The sequence below is a fragment of the Clupea harengus genome, chromosome 7 (assembly GCF_900700415.2).
Source record: "Clupea harengus chromosome 7, Ch_v2.0.2, whole genome shotgun sequence".
Taxonomy (NCBI): Eukaryota; Metazoa; Chordata; class Actinopteri; order Clupeiformes; family Clupeidae; genus Clupea; species Clupea harengus.
The window spans coordinates 27,491,325-27,501,324 of NC_045158.1; the positions used below are offsets into that span (position 1 = coordinate 27,491,325).

General features: G+C 44.6%; 1 protein-coding gene across 3 annotated transcripts in view; it reads right to left on the bottom strand.

Annotated features, from left to right (window-relative positions):
* The window catches only part of rfk (riboflavin kinase), a 14,225-nt gene that overhangs the window by 3,302 nt on the left and 923 nt on the right, over nt 1-10,000 (bottom strand). Inside the window, exons 2-5 of one of the 3 annotated variants that reach the window (XM_031571004.2) lie at nt 8,969-9,120; nt 8,639-8,741; nt 6,208-6,213; nt 5,680-5,892 (exon numbers count right to left, since the gene is read on the bottom strand). In XM_031571004.2, the coding sequence (XP_031426864.1) occupies nt 5,702-5,892; nt 6,208-6,213; nt 8,639-8,741; nt 8,969-9,120 (452 nt within the window). In that variant the 3' untranslated portion in view covers nt 5,680-5,701. Of the gene's footprint in view, nt 1-5,650; nt 5,893-6,207; nt 6,214-8,638; nt 8,742-8,968; nt 9,121-10,000 lie in introns of those variants that run through there. The other 2 variants (XM_031571001.2, XM_012820936.3) reach the window with 2 other exon arrangements.

The following is a 10,000-nucleotide window of genomic DNA, read 5'->3' on the forward strand; positions in this document are numbered from 1 at the left end:
CTACACACACACTCTCAGCTACACACACTCTCTCATCTACACACACTCTCAGCTACACACACTCTCTCAGCTACACACACACTCTCAGCTACACACACACTCTCAGCTACACACACTCTCTCATCTACACACGCTCTCTCAACTACCCACACTCTCAGATACACACACTCTCTCATCTACACACACACTCCGAGCTACACACGCTCTCTCAACTACCCACACACTCAGCTACACACACTCAGCTACACACTTTCTCAGCTACACACTCTCTCAGCTACACACACACTCTCAGCTACACACACACTCACTCAGATACACACACTTTCTCAGCTACACACTCTCTCAGCTACACACACACTCTCAGCTACACACACTCTCAGCTACACACTCACTCAGTTACACACACACTCAGTTACACACACACTCAGCTACACACACTCACTCAGCTACACACACACTCTCAGCTACACACACTCTCTCAGCTACACACTCACTCAGCTACACACTCACTCAGCTACACACACTCAGCTACACACACTCTCTCAGCTACACACACACTCTCAGCTACACACACTCAGCTACACACACTCAGCTACACACACTCTCAGCTACACACTCACTCAGTTACACACACACTCAGTTACACACACACTCAGTTACACACACACTCAGCTACACACACACTCTCAGCTACACACACACTCTCAGCTACACACATTTCAATGCCTTCATTTGGATTGATAAGTGAAATTCAAATAATCTGACGTGATCCAAATATTGTTTGGAGTCATGATTGGAGTCAAGAATCAGCTCAGTACAGGACACACACATTAAGGATAAAGATAACAGCATCTCCTTCAAATGTGCTTCCAACCTATGATGGCAGATCCTGAGCAGTGTTTGACTAGTTGTTTGGCTTTCTTTTCCCTGTAATCTGTAGACTACATACACACATCGACTGATCCTCTTCCCAGACCTCCAGCAGACACACAGATTCACACATTCTGTAAACATACACACACACACACCCACCCACACACACAGACAGACACAGACACAGACACACACACACACAGAAAGACACACACACACATAGACACACACACACAGACAGACACTTATAGACACACACACACACAGACAGACACTTATAGACACACACACACACACAGACAGACACACACACAGACAGACACACACACACAGACACAGACACACACACACACAAGTTTGTATCTTAAATTCCATAATCCCGTAGCACAGACACGCTCCACTAATGAAGGACTCTGTGTCTCTGTGTCTCTGTCCCTGTCGCCTCAGGGGCACTAATGAAGGACTCTGTGTCTCTGTGCCTGTAGACTCAGGGGCACTAATGAAGGTCTCTGTGTTTGTGCCTGTAGACTCAGGGGCACTAATGAAGGTCTCTGTGCCTGTGCCTGTGTCTGTGTCTGTCTCTGTGCCTGTAGACTCAGGGGCACTAATGAAGGACTCTGTGTCTGTGCCTGTGTCTGTGTCTGTCTCTGTGCCTGTAGACTCAGGGGCACTAATGAAGGACTCTGTGTCTCTGTGCCTGTAGACTCAGGAGCACTAATGAAGGACTCTGTGTCTCTGTGTCTCTGTGCCTGTAGACTCAGGGGCCCTCGAGTGCAGTTCCTGCTATGATGGATTCCACCTCATGGGCTCCACATATGGTTTCTGCAGCTCTCCCTGTCTGGCAGGCTCCTACCCCTCCACACAGGTAACGTCCCTCACCCTCTCACTCACCCAGGTAACGTCCCTCACCCTCTCACTCCCCTCCCCTCCCCTCCCCTCCCCCTAAAGCCTCCCTCTGCACCCCCTTACCTCTCTCTAAATCTCCATGCTACCTGTCTGATTGTGTTCTGTCTGTCTGTCTGTCTGTCTGTCTGTCTGTCTGTCTGTCTGTCTGTGTCTGTCTGTCTGTCTGTCTGTCTGTCTGCCACAGAGCGCCGTGGTGAAGTGTGAGTCATGCCACCCAAGCTGTACGGAGTGTAAAGGTGCCGGCCCCTCTAACTGCACCCAATGCCACGCTCTCCAGCGCCTGGCGCCAGACGGCCGCTGCCTCAGCTGCTGCGGGGAGGGCCAGCGCATGGACTCCGAGCCCATCCCCTGGGAGTGCTGCCAATGTCAGGAGTTAGATGGTAGGCCCTGATCTCCACGGTTACCGCCCCTGTGGCCACACCCAGCTTTTCCAGTTTGGACCTTTGAGTTCACATAGCAGATTTAAACATGCATTTAGCCATGCAAATAATCCTTGACCTTTGTGTGTGTGTGTGTGTGTGTGTGTGTGTGTGTGTGTGTGTGTGTGTGTGTGTGTGTGTGTGTGTGTGTGTGTGTGTGTGTGTGTGTGTGTGTGTGTGTGTGTGTGTGTGTGTGTGTGTGTGTGTGTGTGTGTGTGTGTGTGTGTGTGTGTTTGTGTGTGTGTGTGTGTGTTTTTTGTTTTTTGTTTTTTTTCATGGGTGTTTCTATTCAGATGACTGTGTCCTGGATATGAACTTCCGCTTCACGGAGCCGAAAGAGCAGGAGTTGGCCGTGGCCGTGGCGAACGTGGTCACCACGCTGGTTCTGCTCGCGGTGGGGATCGGGTTGGCGCTGTTTACGATTCTGTGGCTGCGCTCCACCGCGCCGCGCGCTCCTCTGGTGTTCCTGCGCGGCTACGAAAAGGTCCCTCCTCGAGGAACGCCCGTGTCCCCAGACCCGTTCCGTGACCGGATAAAGGATGACGACAATGAGGATGAAGAGGAGGAGGAGGACGAAGACATCGTGTACATGGGGCAAGATGGCACGGTGTACCGCAAGTTTAAGTATGGCCTGCTGGATGAGAATGAGGATGACGATGATGAGCTGGAGTACGATGATGAGAGTGATAGTTGCGCCATTATCAGCGCTAACACAAGCACACAGACATGTACATACAAACACTTGTCTGATTCATAAACACACACAGACATGTACATACAAACACTTGTCTGATTCATAAATACACAAAAACATGCACATACAAACACTTGTCTGATTAATAAACACACACAGACATGTACATACAAACACTTGTCTGATTCATAAATACACACAAACTCATGTCATGTTAATATCATAGCGAATAATAAATACACTCCAAAATGCACATAAGAGTACAAACACATGCAGAGTACACGCGAATGTCAGCGTGTATGTTCAGCCTTTCACCTATAGAGGGAGCTGTTCTTCCACCGTACAATCCATTGTGTGCGCGCCCACACACCAACCGACAATACAACATCCTGATAATCACTGAGGGGTTGTTGTTACCTGTATGTGTTAGGTGTTATGTTTGATCTGTGTATGGCCGGTGTCATTTAAATGAAAACTTTGTTGTATACACTTTTCAGTGTTTCAGTAAAATTCTGCTTTTGTCTCTCCTTATGACAACCCCACTTAAGGATCATCTGTGCAAGCACGAGTGGGGTGAAATTACACAAGTCAGTGCTTACAATGATGCCAGTGAGAATCAGAGAGTGTAATGGAAATTAAATTGCTGAAAGTTCATTCGAGAGTTCATAACAAATCATTTAACAAAGGCATTAACATTTGATATGCTTCGTATGATATGGGTATCACAGACGTCTATATAATCAAAGCCGTCTCTATGAACCAATCTGAATTTCAGGTTAATTATTAAATCACTTAATCAACCTTTAATGAGTAGCCTTGCTGCACATGACTATAGGCCTATGTCACAACTTAGATAAAGACATTGCAGCTTTCAAGGAGGTTTAAATGTTTTCTTCTAAAATAGCCTTTCCAACCATCTTTTGAAATGTTTTGTTTTAAATTACGAAGCTGTGTGTACCTTCAACATTCACACAGTTGTGACTGGTACTGGTGTTGGTGCAGAAGTGTGTGTGTGGTCAAGGCCAATGCTTCTAGCCAGGGTCAGCCAGCCTAGAGTTTCCCAGCTCGTTTTTCTCTTGGGTTGTATGAACCATCATAGTGAAACTGTACGTGTGTGTGTGTGTGTGTGTGGGGCTGTGCCATGCTAACACGATCAAGAGCTCTCTTTTGAAAATGAGTCACACATATACACGTGGAACATGGATAAAGGTGCTTGGTGTGGTATAGCCAAAGGCTGACAAAATAAATGAGTTACTGAACAAACAAATCGGCATGTTTTTTTTTTTCACTACAGGATTGGATCGATTGCATTCTGTTCTGGATTTCTTGTTTACTTTGCTTCAAGGGAATGTACGCTTTACAGTACTGGTCCTATGCATGAGGGGGATGGGAGAACAGATGGACAGAGACCAACAAACAGATTCCACTTATTTAATTATGACAGGATACCAGGCAGCGGCATACAGTTGCAGGCAGGATAATTGGGTGCACACACACACACACACACACACACACACACACACAGTAAGGCTGGTCCCTGGAGACAGACTCACAGCTAACAGAAGGGAAGAGGTAAAAACTCCAGAGGAGTATGCACACTCTCCCTCATAGACACACTCATACACACTTATAGGCAAATAACTGAAATGTTAAAACGGGAAGCATAGTGGTTGAAGCCTTTTACTCTGGTTCTTTCGATTAGTTTGTTTTCACTTGAGGTCTGTAGCGAAACAGTTAAATACAGTAACTTCTTTTTTTCTGTGACAGGACTGTGACTGTGACTGTGACTATGTGTGTATGTCAGTATGCATGACAAAAGTAGTGACAGAGGATTGCTTGTGCATAAACAGTTGACAGGAGACTGAGAGGAAATAAAAAGATCTTCAGACAGGCTGGCCCTCATACAGGTCCCCTGGTCTGTGACTAATTATGGCTGGATGAGGGGACAGACGGTGACGAGCACGTCTCCACTCCTCACAGGAAGGAACTAGAGGGACTCAGCATGTCCTGCTTCAAGTTTGGAGGACTCTCGGGTCGAAGGGACAGGTGCATACTGCCATGACAGGCCTGCTGGGGATAAGTGCTTCTTGGGGGCAACACACACACACACACACACACACACACACACACACACACACACACACACACACACACACACACACACACACACACACACACACACACACACACACACACACACACACACACACACACACACACACACACACACACACACACACACACACACACAATCATAAATACTCTCTTCTATACAAATCAAAATATTTATAAATTGATCAACTGATCTGATCTGAAATATTTACAGACTGTTTTTGCCACCGGCAGTCACCTTGGAAATTCTTCCAGCACCTTCTCTCTCGCGCTCCCTCTCCCTCTCAGAGATAAAGGCCCCTCCTCTCCTCTCCTCTATGACCCTGAGCTGATGGACTTTCCCCTGGGAGTTTCCACCCCTAAGCCACTCAGATAAGAGCTCTCTCCTCCCTCCTCTTAGTCTCTTAACCCCCATCTCTCTCTCACTCTTTCCCCAAATCACCAGCTCTCTCCTCTCCAACTCTTTCACCGCCCCTGATCGGCCTCTGGAAGGGTGAATGCACTGATCACGGGAGGGCTGAGAACACACACACACACACACACACACACACACACACACACACACACACACACACACACACACACACACACACACACACACACACACACACACACACACTCACACACATACATACATTCACACACATACCAGCAGAGGAGAGGTGACTTGCTCACACACACACACACACACACACAATTAGTGGCCATTCATGATATGCTTTGATTCTGTTGATAACGTCGATGCTGCCGTAGACGTTGAGGTTTTGTCCACTGGCGTGTCAAGAGGGTCCTTAAAGAAGTTGTCCTCCTTCAGCTTCTGATGCTCAGGAAGTTCCAGCTTCTGATTGGCTTCTTCGATGTCATTGCGGATGGCTGTGATCAAAGCATCTGCACAGACACACAGGATGTCGAATAAGTAAACGTCATTACGTCTGTTCGTTTTTGTTTGTATACCACATGTCAATGTCAGTGATTCCACAGAACAGAAACAGAATGCAAGCTGGGTGTAACAGCTAACACAGCAGTTGATTTGAAAAAATGATCAGAAAAAAAACCTATATCAGAGGAACAGATACAGATAATGTTGTACATTGTCAGTGTCTGAGTTAAAAATGCATTACTTTTTGCTATTAAAATCAAAATGAATGTGAAAGGTGGTACACTGCCCTCTTAACTATTAGTGTGTGGTTAGGATTATATTACCCAATACTGGTTGGGAGAAAATGCAGAAGTCACATGGTCAGATGATGCTGCTGGCTATGGGCTCATGCGGGGTCATGTTTGAAATAAGTAAAAAAACAAGACAATAAAAAAAAAGCAGGAATGCCTAATCTGATGCTTCTTCAGCAGGTCTGATAAGTGTTCTCATTTTGAAACTAATTGCTTTATGACCTGTTGACTTTAGCCCCCTGACATTAGAAGAAAACATGAGATTTTTTTTTCATACATGTCGGTTCTAAGAATTAGGACAAGAATTAAAGCAACATAAATATGAGTTCTGAGTTGAGCGATAAGTGCTGAAAAGGGCCTTAAGAAATAATGTTCTAACTTCCGACTGACTGCTGAGACACCGCATAAGGCTGGAGAGAAACAAGAAGTCAAAGAAGGCAGAGAAAAATAGAGCCTTTATGTGGTCGTTATGGCGACGTGTGTGTGTGTGTGTCACAAGGGACGCATGCGTGTCATGGTCTTATGACTCACAATGAACTCTTATAAATCTTGGCCATTCTTTTATTACAGCCCTCTGCCCCTTAGCGTAGCTATGTCAGTTACCGGACAGTGTCAAACATCGGCCATTCTGTTAAACAATCAAAATGCTAACTTTAATAATGGATTAACACTCGATATGCTCGGTTTAATAATGGGTTAACATGACAACGCGAACGTTTGCCGATAACACACGGCGTCCGATAATTAACACCGTTACGATAGTGATGCGAAGTCTTCACCACACCGGAGTAATCACTGCAGCCTTACTGAGTATATCCAGTGATGTCTAAAATGACCTGGACAGTGACATGTTTAGTTTGTTGTTAACTATAAACGAGTGTCTATAATGACCTGGACAGTGACATGTTTAGTTTGTTGTTAACTATAAACGAGTGTCTATAATGACCTGGACAGTGACATGTTTAGTTTGTTGTTAACTATAAACGAGTGTCTATAATGACCTGGACAGTGACATGTTTAGTTTGTTGTTAACTATAAACGAGTGTCTATAATGACCTGGACAGTGACATGTTTAGTTTGTTGTTAACTATAAACGAGTGTCTATAATGACCTGGACAGTGACATGTTTAGTTTGTTGTTAACTATAAACGAGTGTCTATAATGACCTGGACAGTGACATGTTTAGTTTGTTGTTAACTATAAACGAGTGTCTATAATTACCTGGACAGTGACATGTTTAGTTTGTTGTTAACTATAAACGAGTGTCTATAATGACCTGGACAGTGACATGTTTAGTTTGTTGTTAACTATAAACGAGTGTCTATAATGACCTGGACAGTGACATGTTTAGTTTGTTGTTAACTATAAACGAGTGTCTATAATGACCTGGACAGTGACATGTTTAGTTTGTTGTTAACTATAAACGAGTGTCTATAATGACCTGGACAGTGACATGTTTAGTTTGTTGTTAACTATAAACGAGTGTCTATAATGACCTGGACAGTGACATGTTTAGTTTGTTGTTAACTATAAACGAGTGTCTATAATGACCTGTACAGTGACATGTTTAGTTTGTTGTTAACTATAAACGAGTGTCTATAATGACCTGGACAGTGACATGTTTAGTTTGTTGTTAACTATAAACGAGTGTCTATAATGACCTGGACAGTGACATGTTTAGTTTGTTGTTAACTATAAACGAGTGTCTATAATGACCTGGACAGTGACATGTTTAGTTTGTTGTTAACTATAAACGAGTGTCTATAATGACCTGGACAGTGACATGTTTAGTTTGTTGTTAACTATAAACGAGTGTCTATAATGACCTGGACAGTGACATGTTTAGTTTGTTGTTAACTATAAACGAGTGTCTATAATGACCTGGACAGTGACATGTTTAGTTTGTTGTTAACTATAAACGAGTGTCTATAATGACCTGGACAGTGACATGTTTAGTTTGTTGTTAACTATAAACGAGTGTCTATAATGACCTGGACAGTGACATGTTTAGTTTGTTGTTAACTATAAACGAGTGTTGGGGGGGGGAGCTGTGGCACAAGCAGCAGCATCCCTGTACCATGAATGGGTCGGAATGGCCACGGGGACCCGGTTCGAGTCCGACTCGCGGTCATTTCCCAATCCCTCTCCCGATCTCTCTCCAGCTTGCTACCTGTCTCTCTCCAGCTCGCTTCCTGTCTCTCTCTACTGTCCTATCTGATAAAGGCATAAAAGCGCAAAAATAAATCTTTCAAAATAAAAAAAATTAAAAAAAACTATGAACGAGTGTTAATGTCAGTAACTAATTAAAACGTAAAGGTTAGCATGTTGACCACGAGGTCGTTTCATAACCGTCCATTGAGTCACTGTGACTTATTGTTGCAGATGGCCCCATTAATACGGAGAGCACAGACAGGCAGTTCTTTGTGAGGGCATGGAGTTCCATTTGTACTTGAGCGTGACCTACCTAAAGAGTCGAAGCCTTTCTCCGGTCTGATGTAGCCAATCATCACCACGCTCAAGGTCTGCCCATAGAAATCCTCTTTGAAGGTGTGGATCACGTGCGTCTCCTGAAATTCACAAAAGGGGTTCTGAATGTATGTAGAACATTGTCCTGCTGTGGACGTGTTTCACAATAGACTTCTCTCTGTTGTTTTAATTGCTGAAGAATAAGTAGTAATGTAGTGTTAACAGGGTGTGTGTGAGTGAGTGAGTGTATGTGTGTGTGTGTGTGTGTGTGAGTGAGAGAGAGAGAGTAAGTGTGTATGCATGAGTGTGTCAGTTTGCTGTCTCTCACCATAGATTTCATAGTGTTTTTGTAGTATGGGTTCCAGCCAATGCTCATGACCATCTTGTGAACAGGACCATTGTCCACGCAGGCCCAGCCGTAGTAGATACCTGTGCTGATGTCAGCAGGAAGCTGCTCCACTACGCACGTTGGGAAGTTAGCTGCAGCACACACAGACAGGGACGGATTACCGAACAGGCCTACTGGACCCATGAGCTCAGGGGGCCCCTAAACCAGAGCCTCTGCGTGAAGTCGTTGTTATGAATCTCTTATTTGTGTATTTTGCTAATTTGTTGATGGCTTTAACTAAGTGTACCTGCGCTGCTGCGTTAGATTATGTGTACGTGCGCTGTAAATCCTGTTGAGGCACAGGTGAATTTAGTTTATTGTGCTGTTGAAAAAAAAAATGTCATTACATTTAAGTAATGTTTTCCTATTTTAGCGGGCGCGTGCGCGCGCACGAATGGGGGGGGGCTTTTACATGTCCAGGCCCAGGGGCCCATGCTTTCATAATCTGTCCTTGTACACAGAGCCAGACACTACATGTCATACATTCCAACACATCCTGGTCAACCATCACCTCACAATCTAGACTAAACATTAGGTACCATACAAGTACAATACCGTCACCTAGGCAGGGCACATTCTTCAGCGTTAACGTTGCAGAACCACAAACACAAACCAAGACGGCCAGCCAACACTGCAGCTACTGAACTTTGGCATAAAGCCCGTTGAGAACAGACCACAAAAGAAAACACTGACTGGTAATCAACCGCAAGGGCGGTAGATTGACTCAGCAATGGATCTGTTCACCCACTACGCCAACAATTAATTCATTCACAAACTAAAGGTTTAACTAAATTAACTAAACTAGACCTGGCACACTGACGTCACATGCTTAGACAACGTTAGCAATGCTTCCTTGGCCCCATGACCAGCGGTGGGTTTTGATGTGACCCAGAATACGTAACCCCGTTAAGGCCACTGACGACCTTTAAAAACACCTGCCTTATTAATTTCAATACTACTAACTTTAATTCA